Below are 24621 nucleotides of genomic sequence, written 5' to 3' on the forward strand. Positions count from 1 at the left end.
GATCATTTTCTCCCCCCCACCCCACCCCCATAACCGACGCGTAAATCCACTGGGCATTACATGTTTTCTTGATTTGAACCCATTGCTATGTTGATAATATTTGTATTAGAGTGTTCATTTAGAGTCTCTCCTCTGTCATGTCCCCTCAACCGCTATATTCAGGCAGTTGCTTTTCTTCTGTGTTTCTACTCCCACAGTTTATCTCTGCTTATGAATGGTGTTTTTTTTTTCTCCTAGATCCCTGCAAATTGTTCAGGGACATTACACCGCCACTAATGGAGACGTCCATTACGTTCGATTATACCACAGTGTATTAGTCTCTGTGTACAATGTTCTCCTGGTTCTGCTCCTCTCGCTCTGCATCACTTCCTGGAGGTTGTTCCAGTCTTCATGGAACTCCTCCACTTTATTATTCCTTTTAGCACAATAGTATTCCATCACCAACATATACCACAATTTCCTCAGCCATTCCCCAATTGATGGGGAATTGATCGTTTTCCAGTTTTTGGCCACCACAAAGAGTGCAGCTATGAATATTTTTGTACAAGTCTTTTTGTCCATTATCTCTTTGGGGTACAGACCCAGCAGTGCTATGGCTGGATCAAAGGGTAGATATTCTTTTGTCGCCCTTTGGGCATAGTTCCAAATTGCCCTCCAGAATGGTTGGATCAGTTCACAACTCCACCAGCAATGAATCAATGTCCCTACTTTGCCACATCCCCTCCAGCATTCATTACTTTCCTTTGCTATCATGTTAGCCAATCTGCTAGGTGTGAGGTGATACCTCAGAGTTGTTTTTATTTGCATCTCTCTGATTATCAGAGATTTAGAACAGTTCTTCATGTGCTTATTAATAGTTTTGATTTCTTTATCTGAGAACTGCCTATCCATGTCCCTTGCCCATTTATCAATTGGAGAATGGCTTGATTTTTTGTACAGTTGATTTAGCTCTTTATAAATTTGAGTAATTATACCTTTGTCAGAGGTTTTTGTTATGAAGATTGTTTCCTTCCCATCTAATTTTGTTTGCACTGGTTTTGTTTGTACAAAAAGTTTTTAATTTGATGTAGTCAAAATTATTTATTTTACATTTCTTTCTAGCTCTTGGTTGGTTTTAAAGTCTTTCCTTTCCCTAAGATCTGACATGTATACTATTCTGTGTTCACCTAATTTGCTTATAGTTTCCTTCTTTATATTCAAGTCATTCACCCATTCTGAGTTTTATCTTGGTGTAGGGTATGAGATGTTGATCCAAACCTAATCTCTCCCTTACTGTCTTCCAATTTTCCCAGCAGTTTTTATCGAATAGTGGATTTTTGTCCCCAAAGCTGGGATCTTTGGATTTATCATAGACTTTTACTGAGGTCACTTTCCCCAAGTCTCTTCCGCTGATTCTCCTTTCTGTCTCTTAGCTAGTACTAAATTGTTTGGATGGCCACTGCTTTATAGTATAGTTTGAGATCTGGGACTGCAAGGTCTCCTTCTTTTGCATTTTTTTTTCTTGATTTTCTTGGATATATATCCTTGATCTTTTGTTCTTCCAAATGAACTTTGTTATGGTTTTTTCTAATTCTGTAACTTATGTCTAATTCTTCATGACTCCCCTGGACCATAGCTATCCATGAGATTTTCTTGATAAGGATACTCAGTTTGCCATTTCCTTCTCCAGTAGATCCTTTTGTTAGGCAATCAGAAGTTAAGTGAAAGGATCACACAAGTAGGAAATGTCTAGAGCTGTATGTGAACTCAAGGCTTCCTGATGCCAGGTGCAACACTGGCTGCCTCTTAATTATACAAAGTGTTAAATGAATTTCCCAAAGTCACACAACTAGGATGTGAACACAAGGCTTCCTGATTACAGACCTTGTGCCCTTAAACAGAGAGCCATAGCAGCCTCTTTGACTTAAGAAATGCTTGTTGACTGAATATATTGGGGCTTCCACCTTCTTATATAGGACACTATTTCTGATAATTTAACCAATGTTTACATTAGCACATTACATTGGTCATTGAACATTTAGTTCAGTACAACCTTAAGATCTTTTCGTGTGAACTGTTCTCTCTCCAAATCTTATCACTATCTACACATCCTTGTTCTTCTCCTCCAGGAGTCCTTTACTGATTAATTGTAGCTCACTCTGACCAAAGTTATGTTCTAGGTTTCCTCAGCATTCTGGAACTGTTTGTCCTAGAATCATTGTTTAATACTTTGTACTTTTTAAAATTCCTTTAACATTTGATTCTCAGCATCTTCTGACTCCCAGTTTTCTTATACATCCTAGGCCTAAATGAGGATTACAGAGATGCCAAAGTACCATTTAGTGCTGGCTCTGTCTCAGAAAGACAATAGCTTCAGTATTGATGATCCAGTTTATTTTGGTCAGGTTTGATGGGTAGTTGCCTAACTGTTGGTGTACCTCTCTTCTGAGAAGGATCCCCAATCTAACTTAGAATCCCGGAAATAGTTGATCAGTGAAAAGATGATTATGAGTAGCAGGGGGTTCTTAAGTTTTTCAAAGTTGTTTTTCTTTATAATGTTGTTGAGTTGTTTTCCTGTTTCTGCTCATTTTACTCTGTATTCATTCATTCATATAAATTTTCCCAGATTTCTCTGAAGTTGTGTCCCTTTTGCCTTTTCAATGTACCGTAGTTTTCCCCAATGTATTTTTAAATTTTATTTTATTAAATATTTCCCATATAACATATAAACATTTTAAAACATTTTTTAAAAATTTGAGTTCCAAATTCTCTCCCTCCCTTTTGCCTCGCCCCCACCTTTGAAAAAGCAGCAATTTTATATTGATTAAGCTTGTCAAATTGTGTAAAACATTATTTCCATATTATCCATGTTGCAATGAAAAACACGCTCATACACACAAAGACAGAAAAACAAAAAAAATACTTCACTTTGCAGAGTTCATCAGTTATCTCTGTGGGTTGATAATCCTTTTGGAATAGTATTGGAACATTGTCTTGATTAGAGAATTGAAGTCTTTCACAGTTGATCATCCTTACAGTATTGCTGTTCTGTGTACAGTATTTTTCTGGTTCTGTTCGCTTTACTTTCCCTCAGTTCATATAAGTCTTCCCAGGTTTTTCTCAAACCATCCTACTCATCACTTTTTTCTCAATTTTTTTTTCTCTAAAGAGTTTTTAACGTCCATCTTAAAATATGTCTGTATTAGTCATGTTACGAAAGCATATAGACTCCCCCTACCCCCCCTCCAAACCAAGAAAGTAAAGTGTTTTGTTTTTTTTTAATCCTTCATTCTACATTCAGACTCCATCAGTTCTTTCTCTGGAGATAGAAAGCATTTTTCATCATGAGTCCTTTAGACGTGTCTTGGATCATATTGCTGAAAATAATGAAGTCATTCAGTAGTTATTATTGTACAGTTTTGTTACAGTGTACAATGTTCTCCTTGTTCAACTCACTTCAATTTGCATCAGTTCATGTTAAGTATTTCCAGTTTTTTTTTAAACATTCTGTCTGTCATTTCTTAGAGTATAATAGTATTCCATTTCAATCATATACCACAACTTGTTTAGCCTTTCCCCAGTTGCTAGGCATTTGTCATTTTCCTTTTCTGTCATGTTAGCTAATCTAATAAAGGTGAGTTGGTATCTCAGGTTTGTTTTAATTGGCATTTCTCTGATCAGTAATGACTTAGAGCTTTTTTTTGTGTGACTATTGATCATGAGCGTTGATTTCTTCTTTTGAAAACAATTCATATTCTTACCATTTATCACCAGAGGAATGGCTTATCTTTATAAATTCATCTCAGTTCCACATATATTTATATTTGAAAAATGAAACCTTTATTAGAGAAACGTGTAAAAAAAAATTCCACCCCTCTTTTCTTGTTTCCTTCTAGTTTGGCTATATTCGTTTTGTTTCTTCAAAAACTTTTTAACTTCATTTAATCAATAGTATCAGTTTTATATCCTATGATCTTCTATCTCTTCTTTGATCATAAACTTAACCAATTTCATAATTTTTTATCCAATAGATCTCACAGGTATATTTTCCTGTGTTCCCCTGATTAACTTATGATCACTTTTCTGTTTAAATCATCCATTTTGACTGTAGCTTCATATATGATGGTATAATTTTAATTCACAAACTGTTATTTGATTAGCATTTTCCAGCAGGTGGACCACTCCTTTAGTTTCCAGTTCTTTGCCATAATACAATGAATTGCTATACATATTTTTGTACATCTGGATCTTCTTCTTTGCTTGATCTCTGAGGGATATGCTTAGTAGTGGTATACCTCTGGGTCAAAAGGTTTACACAGTTTAATACCATTGTGGGGGCATGGTTCCAGATTGCTTTCCAGAATAACTAGACCAAATAATATCTCAACAAATTAATAATTCCAGTAGCAGTACTTTAGTGTACTTATTTTCCTAAAGGTTCCCTAACAATTTTCCTTTTAATTTTTTGGGTACTCTTGCCAATTTGATGATAGTGAGGTAGAACCTCTGAATTGCCTTTTTTTTTAATCCTTACCGTCCATATTAGAATCAATATCTAAGGCAGAAAAGCAGTAAGGGCTAGGCAATGGGGGTTAAGTGATTTGCCCAGGGTCACACAGCTAGAAAGTTCTGAAGCCACATTTGAACCCAGGACCTCCCATCTCTAGGCCTGGCTCTCAATCCACTGAGCCACCCAGATGCCCCCTTTGAGTTGCTTTAATGTATATTTCACTGATTATTAGTGATGTGGAGCATTTGGGAGGTTCATTTTGGTGATTAATTGTTTAGATTTCTTCCTCTGATAATTGCCTGTTCATATCCTCTAACCATTTGTCTAAGAGGGAATAACTATTGTTCTTAAATCAGTTGTATCAGTTCCTTGTTAGAATGCATTCTCCACTCTTGAGTTTGGTTCTTATTCTTTCAGTACCACACCCAATCCCTTAAGCTCTTCTCTCATCTGATGCCTTGACCTTGGTCTAAGCAAGAGCACCAGCTGAAGGAGAGGAGCTAGCAGGGCTCCATCAATCCAGGATATCCTGTCCTGAAGTTACCCCTCACATTGCAGAATTTCAACATACTCAGCAGCTTCTGGGGAATCAGAAAGCTGAGTTGATAGCCGGGGACAACAGCAAGTTAAGTGAGCCTGACTGTCTTACTACCAATAAATATAACAATTACATGCTCTTATTCTCTCTTTCAAACACATCTTCATTTAAAGGTAATTCATACAGGGATTGCATTCCGCTGATAGACTGACTTCACTGATAGACTGACTACCAGGCTTTAATTTACACAGATTTTTTAGCACTGTCCTGTTGATATTCTTTGTGGTAATAGCATTATAAGCATAGTCTGAACCAATATCAAATTAGAGCTTTAATTTGCATAAATGTATTTCCACTGGAACTAGTCCTAAATGTAGATGACAACTGTTCCTGAGTTCTGATATGGTGAGGATGCCCCTATATAATCTCTTCCTTCTCATTCCTAAAACAAGAATTCTTCATTCTTGGCTCAGTAGACCATCACTCACCACCTCCTCTTTAATAGGGTCAACTAGAAGAGGAGTATCCCTCATGGGAAAAATTGGCCTGGAATAGAGATGAGTTGGGGTTATATTCCTGCATGGAGAGGACAGAGTAGAAAAATAGGGTAGCAAGTACTGATTTTTCTCAATTTAAGCATATATCCAATTGCTATTCCTTTGTCAAATAAAAGGCTTGAACTGGATAATCTCTCAGAACCCTTCCAACTCTAAAATACTATGATCCATTAGAGAGAAGTAAATCTAATGTCTCAGTATCCCTTTTTTCCTTTTCTTTCCCTTTCCTTCCCTACCATTAAAAAAAATATAGGATAGATAGCTAGGTGGATAGAGTGCTAGACCTCAAGTCAGGTAGACCTGCATTCAAATGCTGCCTGAGATCCTCCATTTCATTTGCAGAATGGAAGTAATAATAGTATCTACTCAGGAGAGTTGAGTTGATCAAACAACATAGCACTTACTTGTAACTCAATTTGCCAATATTAAAGCACTATATAAATGCTGGAAATTATTTAATTATTAATTGACATGGATGTCAGGAAGCCTGGGTTTCTGTTTCGTTGCTAACTATGTGACCTTGAGGAAATCCTTTCCCCCTACTCAAGCCTTAATTTCTTCCACTATAAAATTTTTGACAGTAATCCTTCCCATCCTACCTCACTGGCCTGGCAAGATAATTATATAAAATGAAAGTGTTAGGTAAACCATAACTATTTATGTATAAATGATTATTCCTGTTAGTCAAAGACTTGGAAGTTTTATCCAACCCTGCTATCTAATGCCTCTTGATTAAATAAATAATCCTCTTCATTCAAAGTCCCTCTAATCCCAGCTTACCTTTCCAGCTTCTTTTCCTTTCACTTCTCTTTACTCTAAATTTCCATTGGACTGCTCTGTTAAGTATTCCCTGATTTTGCCCTGCCTCCCCTGAATTCATTCAAGCATTCTTTCCCTTATTCCTGGAATATGCTCTTCCCATATCTCTGCCTATTGGAATTTTTCTATATTTTTGAGAACTAGTTCCCATCACTTCATTCATGAAACTTTCTAAGCCCTCCAAAAGAACATCTCTCTCAAGTTTACCAGAGTATTTTGTCTGAATCTTAACCTTTATCCTCATTAAACTTTACCTTTTATTATTCTTTTATGTTTATTTGTAGAATTCTGCCTATTGTATATATGGTCTGTGATGGCAGGGATCGTAAGAAAATTCCTATGGCCTAAAATTGCCAGAGAAATCTCCTCCCCATTCTTTCTACTTGTTTTAATCCTACCTATCTATCTAAGTTTAGCTCAGTTCCTACCTCCTTCAAGCAAGACCTTTCCTGTTTACCTGATTCTTTGGCAGTCTGTATTAAATGCTGAGAATACAAATACAAAACTTGATCTAATAGGAGAAGACAATACATGAAGGGGTAAGTGGAAAGGGAAAGTACCATTGATGGAGTAGGCTAGGGTGCTAGACAAGAGTGCAGCCAAGTAAAAAGTGCAAAGATCAAAAGATCATCTTCCAGATTAGAGGCAAAAGCCCCAGAACTGGGTACTGAGGAGACATGAGCTCCAGAGCTAAAGTGATCTTCTCAGGATGTAGAGGTTCCTTAGGCATGAAAGAGGAGTCCAGAGGAGTGAAGCTGCATGGGAAATGAATAAAGAAAGACTACTGGGCTCAGAATGAAGATAACTGAATTCAAATCCTGGTTTTGACACTTAAAGGTTATTTTCACAATATCAACTAAAGGATACAATACATCTTATCTTTCTGTTAATAAATTAGGGATTGAAGAGGCCAAGAAAGGTAATATTAGAAAAAAAGCAGAAGCCATCCTGATTTGCCTAATGGGGAATATATAACTGGAGCTAATAGTCAACCTCCCCCACATCCCTCCACATCCCCAATCTAAGAGACTGGGAATCCAAGTATCTGTAGTTAGTGTAGGGCAGGCCTGAAACAATGACAGCCTCCAATAGGGCTTGAAATTTTTGAGTTCAGCAAGCCAGTCACTGAGAAGTGAGAGATTTTAAATGGTGAAGGTCTTAAGCTGTAGTGATTAAAATAGTGGAAGATATAAATTGTGATAGATATAAGGGAGGGTGAGTAAATTTGACCGCAGAAAAAAATGTTTCACTACAGTGTCTTGGGTTTTAAATCAAATATAAGGTGGTCGCCAGGGAAATATTCCCAATTATTCAAATACCCAAGTCAATTGGGTTTTATAGAGATTTTAATTAACAATACAATGAGTAATCAAAGAAAGAGAGAAAGAGTAAGAAAGGAATAAGTATGAAGGGCCTCAAGCCAATATGGCCTAGACCTGAGTCTTAAGAGAGACTAAACAAGGATTCTAGTAACACCAGGCCAGCTCCATCTCAGCTGACTTCACCAGAGAGCCTTCCAGCCAGATACTGTTCCAAAGGGCCTCTCTCCAGAGCCTCCAGAGGGACAGAGTCCCCTTAGAGAAGCTCAAGCGAGACCTCCTTAGAGATTGTCCTCCAAGAGCTTCCCTTCTCCAGAGCCTCTACAGAGATCCTCCAAAAGTATATATATCCTCAAGAGATTCTGCTTTTTCTTATATAGGGGTTTTTCTCCCATGTCACCTCCCCTAAGTCCTTACATCTACCAATCACTGTAGATGCTTTCCAAAGGACTGCCCATCTAAATTCCTGCTAAGTCGACCAATCTCCTCAGTAAGTCTAAACGAGAGAAAACACAGCTGAGTCAGCTAATCTCATCAAGAGAAAACTTGCCCAACCCTTTTAGGTACCTAGCATGCCATTGTATCAATTCTAAAAACAGGCCTGGCTCAAAGAACTCCTTGCCTTATTATAAGCATGGGTCCAAGTAACTTTCATTGTTTAGCAAGGAGTTTTCTCCCCTAAAGCAGTCTTAAGTACGGTTAAAGTAGAGGTCCTCCCATTTCTGATCCTGGCGAGTTCTCACATCAAAATGTGGAATGTTTCTCAGTAGGGAATTTGTTCCAATTAAGAATTCCCCGATGGGGAAATTTTTAACATTCACAAATCTGAGAGATTTCAAGATTTACAATCCCCCCTGATGATCATTGGGAGACTAATCTCCCCATTGATCATTTAACATAATCAATTTGTAATCCTAAATGCACTTTTAACTATATATACACGATATTCAATTTTCTAAGAGAAATTAGAATAGTAAGAGAGGAAATAGAAAAGAAAATAACGCAAAACCAATGTTTTGCTAGGTGCATTGACAGAAAGCCAAATTAGGGGCAGTCTCTTTTGGCATAAATGTGTACATTTACAATAAATGTTCAATCAAAGTTCAGTTCAATCAATCATATACAAAGTTCATTCTTGATTTTCTTGATGAAGTGTAGGTTTTCCAGTATCTTTCTGCAACAGTTCATTCTCTGGATATAAAAGTTTCAAGCTTCTTTCTTGAAGTTCTTTTCTCGAACAAAATCAAAATCTTGAATTTTTATAAAAGTACAATCTCAAACAAAAAATTCAAAATTCAAAAATTCTTAGATTTTAAATTAAAATACAGTCCCCCCTGAAGTAGGTGTTAAAAAACATTCAGTTCAACTCAGAATGCAATGTTGAGTTATGGGGGTGTATGAGTCAATTATCAAAAGAAGAGAAAAATAATCAAAAACATAAGGAAAAATTCAAAATAGGCCCTTGTATAGGTCCAATATAAAGTAATTTCTATCCCACAAGTCTGTAGAACAGAATGCAGTAATATTTCACTTAACCATTTGTAGCCAAGACTACAGGAAGTTGCCATAATATAAGAAGAAAAGAATTAGAATTCTATTTTGATAGGGAAGCGTCATTCTCTCGTCTGATTTTTTTGTCATTCTCAGGGATATAGGGAGCCGGCATGATAGTCAAACTTTGTACTTGTATGAGTACTTCGTAAAGAGTGTAGATACAAAGAAGTCCTACGACTTAACATATGTCAAGCGTTGCAACCTCGAGTCTCACATTAATATTTCATGTGTGCTCTTTTTGGCACTATTCAGGTTAAGTCTATGCTCCTTGTTTTTTATCCCTTTTTCTGGAATCATACATAAACATTAATCACAGTTCTATAATATTTTATCAATAAATGGCAGGTTCCCATAGTTTAAAGCTTTTAGGTATATATTGATATTATAGCAAGAATATATATTAACTTCTATTACTGCAGGAAAAAATATCAGTATTAATTATGTGTACCTTCAGTACAAAAATGAGAAAAAATCAAATATTCTCATCAAAATAAAGAAAAGAAATAATAAAAATAAGGAAAAAATCAATAATTCAATGTGTTCTCAAAAAAAAACAAACAGCATCCACTTGTCTAAGGATTATTATCTCCAATGCATGCGATAGGTTTCAGTCAACCGTCTCAGCAGAAGATGCTTTCTTCACATGTGAGCAGTGAATCCAAGAGTCCTTTTCTCCAATCTTTATGGATGTTGGAGTAGTTAACAATATTTGGAATGGTCCTTCCCACGAAGGCTGAGTTGCTCCAGTTCGCTTGAAATTCTTAATATAAACTTTGTCTCCTGGGTTCAGGTCATGCAGAGAAAAGTCTAGTGGTCCAGCTTGTACTGCAGCTCCGGATTCATGAAGTTCATGTAGTTTGTGCTGTAACTCCTGTATATAGGAAGCAATAGTAATATCTCCCCCTAATAGTGAGGTATATGCCAGTGAGAAAGGCTTAGCCTGTATAGGCGGATGTCCAAAAAGCATCTCAAATGGTGAAATATGTAAGTCTCCTGTAGGCCTGCTTCTAAAATAAAATAGGGCCAGAGGGAGAATTTCAGGCCATTTTAAGTGGGTCTCAGTGCATAATTTGCCAATCATACTTTTAAGTTCTTTGTTCATCCTCTCTACTTGGCCTGAGCTCTGGGGATGATATGGAACATGAAATTTGGAAGTTATTCCCAAGCAAGAATATATCTGATTTAGAACAGAATCAGTAAAATGACTCCCCCTATCGGAATCAATATGTGCTGACAGGCCAAAACGAGGAATAATTTCCTTTAAAAGTATCTTTGCAACAAAATCCGCTGTGGCTCGGGTCGCAGGAAATGCTTCCAGCCATCTGGTTAGTTGATCTACAATTACTAGACAAAATTTATAACGTCCAGCCTTTGGCATCGTTATGAAATCTATCTGTAGATGTTCAAAAGGTGTGTAAGCCAGAGGACGTCCACCAAAGGCTTTTCCACGAAATGCATGTTGGTTATATGCCTGACAGGTAGAGCAGGCTGAACACACTTTAGAGGCTATGGTAGTTATACCAGGGGCTATCCATACTCTCTTAACAGAGTCCATAATGTCCTGGGTGCCAAAATGACCATTTTTATGAATAGATTGGCAAATTTGGTTATAGAAACTTCTAGGGAGCAGGGGTTTTCCTTCAGATGACACCCACACTCCATTAATCTGTTTTGCTTTGAATTTTTGTTTCCATTTTTCCACTTCCTTTTCATTATAGGAAAGTGGTCAATTTAAATCATTAGTAGTTGTTAATGTTAAAATTAATTCAGGCCCTTCTATGGCTGCTAGGTTTGCAGTGGCATCTGTTCGATCATTTCCTCTAGAGATAGGGTCAGTGCCACCTGTATGAGCAGAACAATGAACTACAGCTATGGCTTCAGGAAGCTGGAGAGCAGAAAGAACTTCATTAATAATTTCTGCATTAGCTATAGATTTTCCAGCTGAGGTTAAGAATCCTCTCTGGAGCTATAACATTCCGACTGAGTGACAAATGCCAAAAGCATATCTAGAATCTGTATAAATTGTTGCCTTTTTATCCTTGGCAATTATACAAGCTTGCTTCAGAGCTATGAGTTCTGCTCCTTGAGCGCTAATGTTAGAAGGTAGTGAAGCTGACCATTCAGTGGCAAATTCTGAGACTACGGCAGCTGCAGTGTAACGTATGCCATCCCTCATAAAAGAGGAACCATCGGTAAATAAAATCAGATCTGCATTGTCTAAGGGAGTGCCCAAGAGATTATCTCGAGGCTTTTCTGCCATGGACACTAATGTTTCACAATTGTATAATGGTTCTCGTGAAGTTGGTAAATCTGGAAGCAAGATGGCAGGGTTAAGAGTAGTACAACGTTTTAAAGTAATGTTTTCACTATTTAATGAGGTTATTTCATATCTTGTAATTCTCTGATCCAAGAATGCCTGTGTTCTATGTTTTATCAATAATGCTTCTACCTCATGTGGGCACATTATTTTTAATGGACATCCCAATACTAAATCAACAGTTTTTGTTACTAGTAAGGCTGTAGCAGCTACTCCTCTAAGACATGGTGGTGCTCCTGCTGCTACTGGGTCCAATTTAGCAGAATAATAAGCAATTGGGTGCTGAGAAGGTCCCAAAGTCTGAGTTAACATGCCAGAAGGTACTCCTCTTCGCTCATGCACATACAAAGTAAATGGCTTGTTGTAATCTGGGATGCCTAGAGCAGGGGCAGACATAATAGACTTTTTTAGGTCTGATAGAGCTGACAAGTGTTCAGGCTCTAATTTGAGGGGTTCAGGAACCGAATCCTTTGTTAATGCTATAAGGGGTTTAGTAATTTCCCCATAGCAAGGAATCCATTGTCTGCAAAACCCTGTTGCTCCTAAAATTGCTCTCAGCTGTTTCTTAGTAGTAGGAGCGCTTAAATTTTGAATATTCTCAATTCCTTTTGGAGAAATATAGCGAGCACCCGTAGAGAGGATGAATCCCAAATATTCTACTTTAGGGAGACACCACTGAACTTTATCCTTCAAGATTTTATGTCCTCTTTTGTACAATTCCCAAAGAAGGTGTTTGCTATCTTCTTGACATGTTTTTGCGTCTGTTGAAGCCAAGAGTAGATCATCTACATATTTGATTAATTTACTATTTTTTAATGTTATATTGTCTGTGTCTTGGCTCAAAATTTGCTCAAATAAACTCCGACTTTCCACATAACCCTGTGGCAGCCGACTCCATGAATATTGTGAGCCCTTCCAGGTAAAAGCAAAAATATGCCTGGAGTTTTCATGTATAGGTATGGAAAAGAAAGCTGAACACAAGTCTACTACTGTAAAGTATGTAGCTGTGCTAGGAATAGATGAAATAATAGTATTTGTGTTAGAAACTACAGAGTGTCTCTATATAACGTGATTATTCACTGCCCTTAGATCCTGTATGAATCTATAGAGGTGCTTGCCATCGGGCCCTCTTTTGGTTTTTTAACTGGCAGGATGGGCGTGTTGTATTCAGATTTGCAAGGGATTATTATTCCCTGATTTATTAATGAGTTAATAACTGGTGTAATACCCTCAATTGCCTCCTTTGAGAGGGGATACTGAGGGAAGGAAGGAGGTGGGCTAGATTTAGTTTTTATCTGCACAGGAACAGCAGATTTAAGTAAGCCTACATCGGAAGAAGATGTGGCCCATAGAGACTCCGGTATATCCTTAGGCATTTCAAAAGTGGAAGGCTCTTTTGCCTCCTGGTTTTCTGAGAGAAGTACAGGGAGTAAATTTAAAGATTCCTCTGGTACTTCCAATGATAAAGAACCATCTGGTGAACAAGTTATTGTAGCTCCGAGTTTGCATAGAAGGTCTCTCCCCAGCAAATTTAAAGGGGAGTCAGGCATTAAAAGAAAGGAATGTTGTACCTATAGGGGTCCTGCAGACACCATTCTAGGGGCAAGTTTTTCAACTCTTTGGGGTATTCCTGATACTCCCATTACACTTTGTGAATCAACGGAATAACAATTTAAATCTGGTACATTCTTCAATACAGACCTGGTAGCTCCAGTGTCTAATAGACAATCATAATAAGTGTTACCCACCTTTAAGGTAACATAGGGTCCATTAGTATGGGGAGGGCAGTGGATAGGGACAACGGGTAGTAGGACATCCAGGGTCCAGAAAATCAAAGGTTGTATCCTCTGATTCCTGTGCCCCAGACCCCCCCCCAGACACCATCATTGTGTTTGGGATATTCCTTGGGCACCCCCCTGAAAGGCACCTCGACTATTTTTTGGACGAGCTCCATTTCTTATATTTTGTTGTTGGGTATTATCTTTTTCTTCATTTGGAGCATTGTCATTTTCCCAGTTCCTATTTCTATAATTCTGGTTTCTAAAGTTCTTATTTCTATGTTCATTATAGTTATTTCCATAATAATGATTATAATTTCTAGAATTTCTAAAATTCTGGTTTCTATGACCATTATCATCATTATAGTTGTTCTGGTTTCTATGACCATTATCATCATTTCTATAGTTATTTCTAAAGCTATTATTAAACTGCGTATTCCTTCCAATCATCTTAAGAAAGGTTCTACATTCCATCATTTTGTGGCCCTTCTTCTCACAGAAGTGGCAAGTTATTGATTTATTTGTGAATTCCCGCAAAGGGGCTATAGGCCCTCCCTTATTTTTCAGTTGTCTCTTTAACATTTCAATTTCTTTCTTTAAATCTTCCGCTGATGTATCATCTTCCTCAGGTCTTTTTACACGACCTTTATAAACAGAAGTGAGTGTTTAGTTTCATCCTTCCCTTTTTGCGGTTGAAGGCAGATGTTATATTCTTACTGATAGAGTTCCTTACCATAACCAGTAAGTATCCTGAGCTATGTTGGGTCTAAGGCCAACCCTTTAGAAAGTTTACCTTGAGTTTTTTGTTGATTTTCTCTACCCCATAGTTCTCTTGTCTTCCTCTCTAGCATCCCATTCTGGCTCTTGTTCTTTCACTCATTGTCTTGTCCATCTGAAGGGTTTTGTTGATATTATGTATTTCCTCAATCATCTGGGTCAATTGGCATGTTTGACATAGCTCCAAGAATGCTGCGCTTGACCCAACACTTTGCTTCCTGCAAGCAGAAGCTTACCTTGCTTTAGCCAACTGCCCTAGTGTGGTGTGGTGAGTATATAAATATAAACAGACAGACAGTGAAAGAACATACTTATTAAGCAATAATAAGGAGATACAATACCTAAAAGGGACTGGTAGTCAAGGAGGGGTATTTTGGTTTCAGATCATAGAGCTGGTGACTTGAGCTACAGGGGAATTGATTAACATGCCCCTTTTAATTGCAATTTTAATTTGCAATTTTAATTTGCAATATTAATTTGATTAGGGTTCCTAGAGAACCATGTAGAAAAGCCCAAGGACCATAATTAGGGAAGCTGGGGAGGGAGAAAAAAGGAAAGACAATACAAGGCCAGAAAAATGAACAAGGTAGAATATAAAGCAGGACAAGGGCCACAAATAGAAGGTCTGTCAGGGCTTGTGACCACATACACTCAAGGTATGGGCTCCAAGTTGAGGGTTCCAAAGCTTAATGAATTTAATCTCCCAGAAGTAAAAAGAAAGACCCAATGGCCTTAACAGAGAATGGTTAGAGGGAAAGATTTTGTCTGTGCAAACCCCAATAGTCATAGTTGGTGTAGTGTACTTTTTGTCGTTTTCATTGTCTTTGTTTTTCTCTAATTTGTTAATTAGTCCCTGGTATAGTTCTGTCAGCTTATCAGTTTGTGCAATGGCCATCACCAGTCTTGGGTCATCATTGCTATTTTGCTTGCTCTTGATCAAATTTAGTCCCTTCCTCAAGTAGTTAAACATTTGCCAAAAGAAAATAAGTGTGCCGTATGTAGCAGGTAGTAGTGACCAAAGATTTCCAGTTTCTTGTTTGATCCATTCCCAGAGCTGCATTAATTGGATCATTGGCCAGAGGTAGTAAAAACATTCCACATGGTATCATAAATCCATAGGAATAGTTGTGCCACAATTATGAAAGATGCAAAGACTACTATAACTTTCTGGTACATGTTTCTTGCCCTCAACACACAGAAACCTCTTCAAAGAAAAAAAAAAAACTGCTGTTCTGTTTTAGGTCTGGCCCTTTAAGAAACTCCACCCCCTGGAGTGAGCAGGAGTGGCTGGCAGACTATGGCTTTTGCTGTTCCAAGATGGATACCCTTACCCCAGTCAGCCCTGACTGTCAGAAACTGCAAGGTTCTAGCCTTGCTGGCTTCACCACCTGTAAAAAAGAAGGGGAGAGACTTCCCTTCTTTTTAATGGAGAGGATTGGATGGTTTGACTCACTGGTTAAATGTGATACCAGTGGAGAAAGTTGAGTAAATAAGTGGTGAGGGAATGTGGGAGTTGATGAAGGGAGGATGGCAACATCTCTGTTCCTGAGGAGGAGCTGGAAAGAGATTCACACAGAACCCTGTGCCCAGCCCTCTTGCTTCTTTTGGTCTCTTCCTTGAACTGATTTGCGATTTAGTGATAAGATACATTAGCTTAGAGATAAATAGAGCAGTTCAGTTGGAAAGGGGTTGAGACACTTGGAAGCTTGGACACCTGCCCCTTGAAACAACTGCTGACAGGGCAACCTCTTCCCATTTTCCTTCAACACTTTTATCCCTTTCCCATCAAAATAAATCCTTAATATAAGTCAGATCAGGATTTGGTTTAATTTCATAACAGAAGGGGTGTCAGGCAGTTGGAGACGGGATTCAAAGTTTGAATTCTGTCCTTCCTGTGGCAAGACCAGTTTAGGTCTGTTAAACAATCTCAGTTGAGGAAGGTTGACTTACAAACCTTCCCCAGAAAAGCTGAAAGGGAAACAGACATCTTTTCCCCTCAGCTTGTGCTCTCATTAGTGCTCAAGGGATATAGTCTGTTTAAAAAAACCCTTGAGAAAGGAGAGAGAAAGTCTCCTTTCTCTCTCGAGGTAACCTCAAACTCCTGCTTCAGTTCACCTAGGGAGGGAAAGATCTTGCCATCTTCCCTTCATCAACAAGGTTTACCTCAACTTCCATATTCCCTCACCACTTGATTGACCCAACTGACTCCACTGGTATCACATCTAACCAGTGGGAAAAAACCATCCAACCCTTTCCATTAAAAAAGAAGGGATGTCTCCCTTCTTTTTTAGTACAGTTACTAAACTATATAAGAATTAAAAAAAAAACACACCCAATGGCAGAAAAGAGATAATGGAAGAGAGAAGGTAGGTTAAGAGGAGAGCAGGTTACAGGAAGAGAGAGACTAGAAGAAAAAAAAGTTAATAGAAGATGATGAACAACACAAAAGAAGAGGTCAAGAAGTAAAGAGGATTTGGGGAGAAGAGTGGACTGTGAGAAGAATGAAAAGAATACATAAAGTTGTTGAAAAGGGCAGACACCTTCAGCAAAGAGAAAGAGGGATAGAAATGAGAGAGGCTAGGGCAAGTAGATTTGACATATGATACTGTATGTCGATAGCTTCCTCTTGAAATCCAAGGGACAATGAGATGATAATGATACGGCAACAGTAGAATAATATATAAAAAAATAATAGGAGTGGAGCTGCTCCTAGGAGGGTAAGGTTAATGTTGCTGTTAATTTAGTTTGCTGAGGGCGTGAGGAGCTGGCAAAAAAAAATTTTTTTTTCTTAAAAAAATTTAAGGGAGAGGAAAGTGAGATGATAGAAGGAAAGAAGCAGCCATAAAAAGGCCTCACTGTAGTTCCTGAGCATATATTTGTAGCCCAAAGGCACATCTAAACATGTAACTAATATGAGTTTTCCTCAAAGAAGATGAGCCAGATAGCCCAAGACTTCAAATATAGTGAGAGCTGCTTAGATCAGGGGAATACAAGACCTTTCCCAGCCAATAAAGCTATTTATGCAAAAGTACTTAGGATGGAAAGTAAGTGCCATTTTTGCCCACACGGGACCTTTCTTCTTAGAGGTACAATGCACCCATAGGCAAAAATATTTGACAACTAGGTACCTTTAGGTCCTGGGGAACTAGGTAAGAATGCCTTTAACTAGCCTTAAGGCCCACCGTTCATTATCTATAAACACTGTGATTTAGGTTAAAACATAGGGATTAGCTAGATCTAGAAAGACCTATTGGCCACAGTTTTTTCTTTCTGGAGCCATGTCCCATTTCCCCAACTGTGGCCTTTCTCTACTCAGGAAAGGTCTATTGGTTCCTTCTTCCAATACTGGCTTTAGAATATAAACAGAAATTTAACAGGCAGAAGCTAGTCTTCTGCCCCCAAATATGCCACTTGCCATTTCATTGATGTTTGAAATTCTACTTATTAGAATGTGATTCCTTTGTTCTTATGAAAATAAATCTCTTTGAATCTTATAAATAACTTTTATTTTTAATGTTTAAAAAATTTACATGTAGAAATCATTTTTGATAATTGTTTTCTGACTTTTATGATTCAGATTCTCTCCCTACCTCCAACCTCTCTCCTCTTCAGTCAGTAGTCTGATAGGTTTTACTAGTGCTTTCATGCAATACATGTTTCCATATTGTTAATTCTATGACAGAAGATACATATCACACATAACAGTAAAAAAAACTCATTAAGGAAATAAAGTGGAAGATGGCATGCTTTGATTTTCAATCAGAATCTAGCAATTCCTTCTTTTGACTGTGGATAGGATTTTTCAACATGAGTCCTGTGATATCTTGGAGACTTGCTTTGCTGATAATAGTTTTGTCCTTCACATTTGATCATAATATAATAATAATGATGATACCTATTACTATATGCTGTGTTCTTCTGGTTCTGCTCCTTTCACTTTGTATAAGGTTATAAAAGTCTTTCTAGTTATTCCTGAACTCATCCTGTTCATCATTGCTTATGGTGCAGTAGTTAGTATTCTATTACAATCATATATATCAACTTGTTTTGTCATTAATGGGTATCTCCTCAGCTTCCAATTCTTTGTCACCACAAAAAGAGTTACTAAAAAATACTTTTGTGCCAGTAGGACCTTTCCCCTTATCTCTGATATCTTTGGGACACAAACCCAGTAGTGGTCTTGTTGGGCCAAAGGGTTTGCATAATTTTATGTCTCTTTGGGTATGGTTCCATATTGCTCTCCAGAATGATTGTCACAGTTCATAGTTCTACCAATGGTGTAGAATGTCTCCAATTTTCCCATATTCCCTTCACCATTTATCATTTTTCTTTTTGGTCATATTAACCAATATGGTAGGTGTGATGTGGTACCTCAAAATTGTTTTAGTTTGCATTTTTCCAGTAATGATTTGAAGCATTTTTTAAAATATAGCTATAGTTAGTTTTAACTTTTTCCTCAGAAAACTGCCTGTTCATATCATTTGACTACTTATTAATTGGGGACTTCTTTTATTTTACTCTTCTCTTTAGAAATCTGAGCCTATACATTTTTTTTCACCTTTACTTTCTGTCTCAGTAACAATTCTAAGACAAGGGCAAGGACTAGGCAAACAGGGTTAAATGACTTGTCCTGGCTTACATAGTTAGGAAGTTTTTGAGGCCAGATTTAAACCCAGGTCCTCCGGGTTCCAGGCCTTCCACTCTATCCACTGGAGCCACCTAGCTGTTTCTTGGCCTTTTCGGGGGGGTTTTCCTAGACTTTGGATAGGAGAAAAAGACAGCGGAAGTCAGTAGAGAGGCATGAGGGAAAAGGTAGATGTGGTTTCCTTTATAAGTATCACATGACTTGTTCTTCTCTCTAAAGGGATTCTATGAGCTGCATTTACACCACTATAAATAGTAGTAGTCTCTCGGTGACCGAGAATAACAATTGTCTTTGTGCATTTTCATCTACGGTGTACCCTCTGGCTTTGAGGTCCAAAGACTGAGGCGCAAAGTTTGTGGCACATGGGGCATGGGACGCCAGTTGTTACGGGAGGTGCGGTTGTGGCCTGGTGTTAGCGTTCACACGCAGCGGTGAGACGTCGACGTTGTTCATCTTCAAAGGTGGTGGCGGTATGGTTAATGTGGGTTCGCCAGCTGCTTCTGACAGAGGCTGCAAGTTCTAGTTGCTTTGGTGTAATGCCAGCCCACTTCAAGTTTGACTTTAGCTGATCCTTGTATCTTTTCTTTAGTTGGCCTTGTTTCCTGAGTCCAGATGACAGTTCACCATAGAATACCTGTCTTGGTATTCACTGTGGGTCCATACAGATGACATGTCCAGACCATCATAGCTGGGTTTTGAGGATCATTACTTTGATGCTGGTGGAATTGACTCTGCCGAGGACTTCCTGATTGGTGATTCGGTCCTGCCATCGGATCCTCATGATTGACAGGAGAGAGCATTGGTGGAATTGTTCCAACTGTTTCATGTGCTTCCGGTACAGTGTCCATGTCTCACAACCGTACAGGAGTGAGCTGAGGACCACTGCGTTATACACTTTGAGTTTCGTCGCAGTGCTTACACCACTGTGTTGGAGGACTTTAGAGCGCAGCCACCCGAGTGCCTAGCTGGCCTTTTGGATCCCGGCATTAATCTCGTGGTCTAGGGACCCGTCGTTGGCGATGGTGTTGCCCAGGTACTTGAAAGTGTTGACGTTACAAAGCTGCATGCCGTCGATTGTAATGCACAGCTGATTAGTTGGCCTCCCTGGTGCAGGTTGGAACAGCACCTCTGTTTTGCTGAGACTGATAGTCAGGCCAAACAGTTTTGTTGCGGTGGAGAACCTGTCCACAATGGTTTGAAGATGATTTTCTTGGTGGGCCATGAGAGCACAGTCATCTGCAAAGAGAGCTTCCAGGGTGAGTCTCTCTATTGTCTTTGTTTTTGCAGTCAGGCGGCGAAGGTCGAAAAGTGAGCCATCCAGTCGCCCAGGTCTAGATCCATCACAGCATGTCGTAATACTTGGGTGAAAAATAGGTTGAATAGTACCAGAGCGAGGACACAGCCTTGTTTCACGCCATTGGAGATGTTGAAGCAATCTGAAGTCTCTCCACCAGATAGGACTTCCCCTGGATCAGTTTGACGAATTTTGCTGGGCAACCGAGCTTGCTGAGGATCACCCACAGTGAGTCCCTGTTCACTGTGTCGAACGCCTTTGTCAGGTCTATGAAGACAATGTAGAGACTCAGGCTCTGCTCAAGGCATTTTTCCTGCATTTGCCTTACCGTGAAGACCATGTCGATGGTGCTGCGATCTGGTCAGAAACCACATTGTGATTCAGGCAGGTTCTGTTCTGAGATAGATGACAGGAGTCTGTTGAGTATAACACGGGCGAGGATCTTTCCAGCAGTGGAGAGTAGTGAGATGCCTCTGTAGTTGTCACAGGCTGCTCGTGAGCCTTTGTTCTTGTATAGGGCTACGATGGAGGCATCTCTGAGTTCTGGGGGCATGTCTTCCTCTTCCCATATGCTGGTCAGCACTATGTGGAATGCCTGGAGCGCCTTTCCATTTAAGGCCTTGTACACCTCGGTTGGGATCCCGTCTTTACCGGGTGCCTTGCCTGCACTCATTTGTTTAATGGCTTTTTGGACTTCCTCTATTGAAGGAGGGACGTCAAGTTGTTCAATGGTGCAGTTTTGGGGGATCTGGTCAAGGGCGCTTTGGACGACTGAAGAGGGTCGATTGAGAAGCTGACTGAAGTGTTCTTTCCACCTGTTGCTGATGCCTTTTTTGTCTTTTATGAGAGTGTCACCGTTAGAGGATAGCAAGGGAGTGGTGGTGGGTTTTAATGGCCCATAGACAGTCTTGAGGGCACTGAAAAATTGTTTGTGGTTTTTCGTATCAGCAAAGCACTGGATTTCTTCTGCCTTTTTTTCCCACCATTGGTCTTGCATTTTCTTGATCTCACACTGCACCATGGCTTGGAGAGACTTGAATCTGTTCTTTTTAGGAGCAGAATTTGGGTTATTTTGCCACTCCATAAAGGCTTTGTTCTTTTTGCTCAATAGGTCTTCAATAGCAGTGTTGTTCTCGTTGAACCAGTCCTGGTGGTTGCGTTGTTTGGGGCCTAGTACTGCCTTTGATGTTTCCTTCATGGCGTCTCTGAACTGGTTCCATTTATCGGTTGAGCTTCCAGTGAGTGGTCCCTTGGCAGACAGTTTATCGTCCAGACAGGACTGGAATGTTTGCAAATGAGATGGATCTCTAAGATGACTCACATTGTAAAATGTGCGAACTGTCTGGGCGCGTTTTGGATGGCGAGGCGCAATGTGCATTTGAAGAGTCGCTCTAACCAATCAGTGGTCTGTCCAGCATTCAGCTCCTCTCATGGCTCTGGTGATCTGTACATCCTGGATGTCTCGCCAGCATACAATGATGTAGTCAATGAGATGCCATTGTTTTGATCGTGGGTGCATCCACATTGTTTTATATTTGTTCGTCATTCTGAACACAGTGTTCGTGATGGTGAGTTTGAACTCTGAGCATTTGCTGAGTAGTAGTAGGCCGTTGTTCATTTTGCCCGTGCCGTGTTTGCCGAGCACTCCTTTCCATCTTTCATGGTCCTGGCCAACACGGGCGTTGAAGTCTCCCAGTAGTATCAGCTTGTCATTTGTGGGCACTGAGTGCAGGAAGGCACTCAGGTCAGAGTAGAACTGCTCGATGGTCTCCTCTGTGCTGGTCAGTGTTGGGGCATATGCGCTGATGATTGTGGCATACCGGTCTTTGCTGAGAGACAAACGGATCTTCATGAGCCTCTCGCTGATAACCACAGGCAAGTTTGGCAGCTGTTTGAGCAAACTGATCTTGATAGCCAGGCCAACACTGTGGATTCTGTCTTTATTTGTGGCTCTACCTTTCCAGAAGAAGGTGTATCCAATGGTGGGTTCGCTGAGTGATCCCTCTTCTGGTAAGCGTGTTTCACTTAAGGCTGCGATGTCGATGTTATATCGCGCCAGTTCTTTACCTATTAGAGCTGTTCTTCTCTCAGGTCTTGGGGTATTCATTCTATCAAGTAATGTTCTGATGTTCCATGCTCCTAGTAGGAGTTTCTTTTGATTTTGACTGCTTAAAGGGATGACCCGTCAGCTGCGGTGTGCTGACCGGGTGTTTGTAGGGCAGGCAATGTTTGGGACACCTTTTCTAGTCCCCTCCCTTGATTAGAGTGAGTAGTGCTGTCCTAGAGAGGGCTGCTCAGTCACCAAGGATGCTGCCGAACGTCTCTGCTGCCCTATAGGGTCGAGCAACCACTAGTCCGTGGGCCGCCTACGTGCAGGATCATGACTACAACTGCTAGTGGTCACCTCCACCTGTTGTGTCTCCACTCCCCCATCACCACAGGTCTTGAAGAGGATGGACAGGGTTAGGATAGATGAGTGTGCACAAAGATACTTGTGCATGAAGGAGATTTAAGTGGAAAAGTCAATGCACAGAGACAGTCCCACTCTCTCGGCGTTGGAAGCCTGTGTCCAGTGGCACGAAAAGTTGTTACACCTGGAGACTTCCTCAGCTGCATTGGATGGCCGTGTTGTCTTTTGTGCTCCAAAACGCCCTAAGCACTCCACGGTGCTTTGCTGCGTTGCCCTCTCAGCCGTTGAACCTTCATATTGGTTTCTTCCGCCTCTTCCGCTGAAACAGTCTTCACATGCTGGGTGAGCAAAGCTCTGGTTCACCAGGTGTCGACGACCCGATGGTTACCCTCATGGGGTGTATGGGGTGTTCAGGGAGGGGTAGTATCTCTGGTATGGAGGGCTTGTCGTGCCCTCCTAGGGCAGCTCTCCAGCCTCTGACCCCCACCTGACACCCAGCTCTCACTTGTGGCTCCCAGTAGCTGCTAGCATGTGGCAGCGGCCACACCCTGGGCAACAGCTTCGACAGGCCGGCTAAATCTTGTGAGGGTAACCACCACTATAAATATTACTCTCTAAATGCCTATTTTGTTCACCTCCAACCACTGTACTACTTAGGATTTAGGCATCTTGGTGGCAGTAGATAGAGTAGTTCATATTTGACCTCAGACACTTAAACTGTCTGTGTAACCCTAGGCAAATCACTTAACCCATCCGTGTCTTTCCCAGCTATAAAATGAGGATAGTACTCTCAGGGTTGTGGAGAGAATCATATGAAACTTGCAAAGCACTCAGCACAGTGCTTATATACTATGTAATATATAATAGGCATTTAATTAATGTTTAACCCCCACCCTCAACCCCACTCCTTTCTAACCACTGTGAAATTATAATACTTATTTTATACTGAAATATACTGTAATACTGAAAATGTTTTTCAGAGCTATTTGACATATTGATTTTCTTAATTAAGGATGGGGGGAGAGAAATTCTTGGACCTATGTATCTAGTTTGATATCACAGTCCTGGTTACTCTTGACACAACCCTGATAGCATTGGTCTCTTTTATATAGGTCTCCACTTTTACTATTTGTCTGAGGCACGTGACACTGGTATGCTATTTAATCTTAGTTTGTTGCCATGACCATAAACAAGTCATTTCCCATCTCTGAGCCTCAGTTTTCAAATCTGCAAAATTGGGATAATAAATATTAATTCTACTTCACAGGATGGTTATGAGGCAAACCTCAGAATCTTGAAGACATATGAGTTGCTATTGTCATTCTCAATTGTTACAGTTAAAACCATAGCATTAAGCCCTCCAGAAGCTCCCATCAAAAGTTCTGTTTCTTAACCCACAAATCAGTGGATATAGTCAGTTATCTAAATTTTCTCCTCTGAACCTGCTTTCTCTTCATGTCTCTTGGATGACAGTTAAACTCTCCTTTATCTTTCTTAGAGAAGCATTTTATATCTGTCTTATCAGCTCTTGACATGACATGGTGTCTCCTTGTTTTTGCAGACTGAATAGAATGCGACAATCAGCCCTGAGTGGGAAAGCTCAGACAAGTCCACCAACATGGAAGAGCAAGGGTTACCGGTGTATCGGAGGTGTCATGTACAGGGTGTCTGCAAACAAGCTTTCCAAGACCTCAGGCCGACCTCAGGATGGGAACAGCAAACATCTTCTAAGAGGAGGTGACCTGGGCTGTTATTGAAAGTTGGATCATGTTGGTGAAAAAAGAGGCAGTGGGGTTCAGTAGGAAGAGCAATGCCTTTCAGAGTCATCAAAGCTGGATTCCTAACCTCAGCATCCTTAGGGAACGTAGTCTCCCCCTCTCTGGACCTCAGCTTTATCATCTATAAAGTGAAGGAATTGGACTAGATGATTTCAAGGTTCCTTTTATCTCTCATTCTGTGATCCTTGGATCATTTTAAATACTACAGGACAAATGTGGGTAAAGAAGTAACTAAACTTTCCTGATTCCTGGCTCCCTGGGGCCTTTTCTATTGTTGTCACTGTACTTTTGAGGCTTGGGCACATAATTCAGTATAAAGAACATTTAATAAGCATTCATAGTGCCA

The 24621-nt window shown here is 39.8% G+C and overlaps 1 protein-coding gene across 4 annotated transcripts in view; it reads left to right on the plus strand.

Moving 5' to 3' along the window:
• Window positions 1-24621, plus strand: part of ZC3H3 (zinc finger CCCH-type containing 3) — a 517748-nt gene that overhangs the window by 360390 nt on the left and 132737 nt on the right. For all 4 annotated transcript variants that reach the window (XM_016432074.1, XM_016432075.1, XM_016432076.2 and 1 more), the window contains exon 5: window positions 24059-24234. In XM_016432074.1, coding sequence (XP_016287560.1) covers window positions 24059-24234 — 176 coding nt within the window. The remainder of the gene's footprint in view (window positions 1-24058; window positions 24235-24621) is intronic.

Source organism: Monodelphis domestica, chromosome 3, assembly GCF_027887165.1.
Source record: "Monodelphis domestica isolate mMonDom1 chromosome 3, mMonDom1.pri, whole genome shotgun sequence".
Classification (NCBI taxonomy): Eukaryota; Metazoa; Chordata; class Mammalia; order Didelphimorphia; family Didelphidae; genus Monodelphis; species Monodelphis domestica.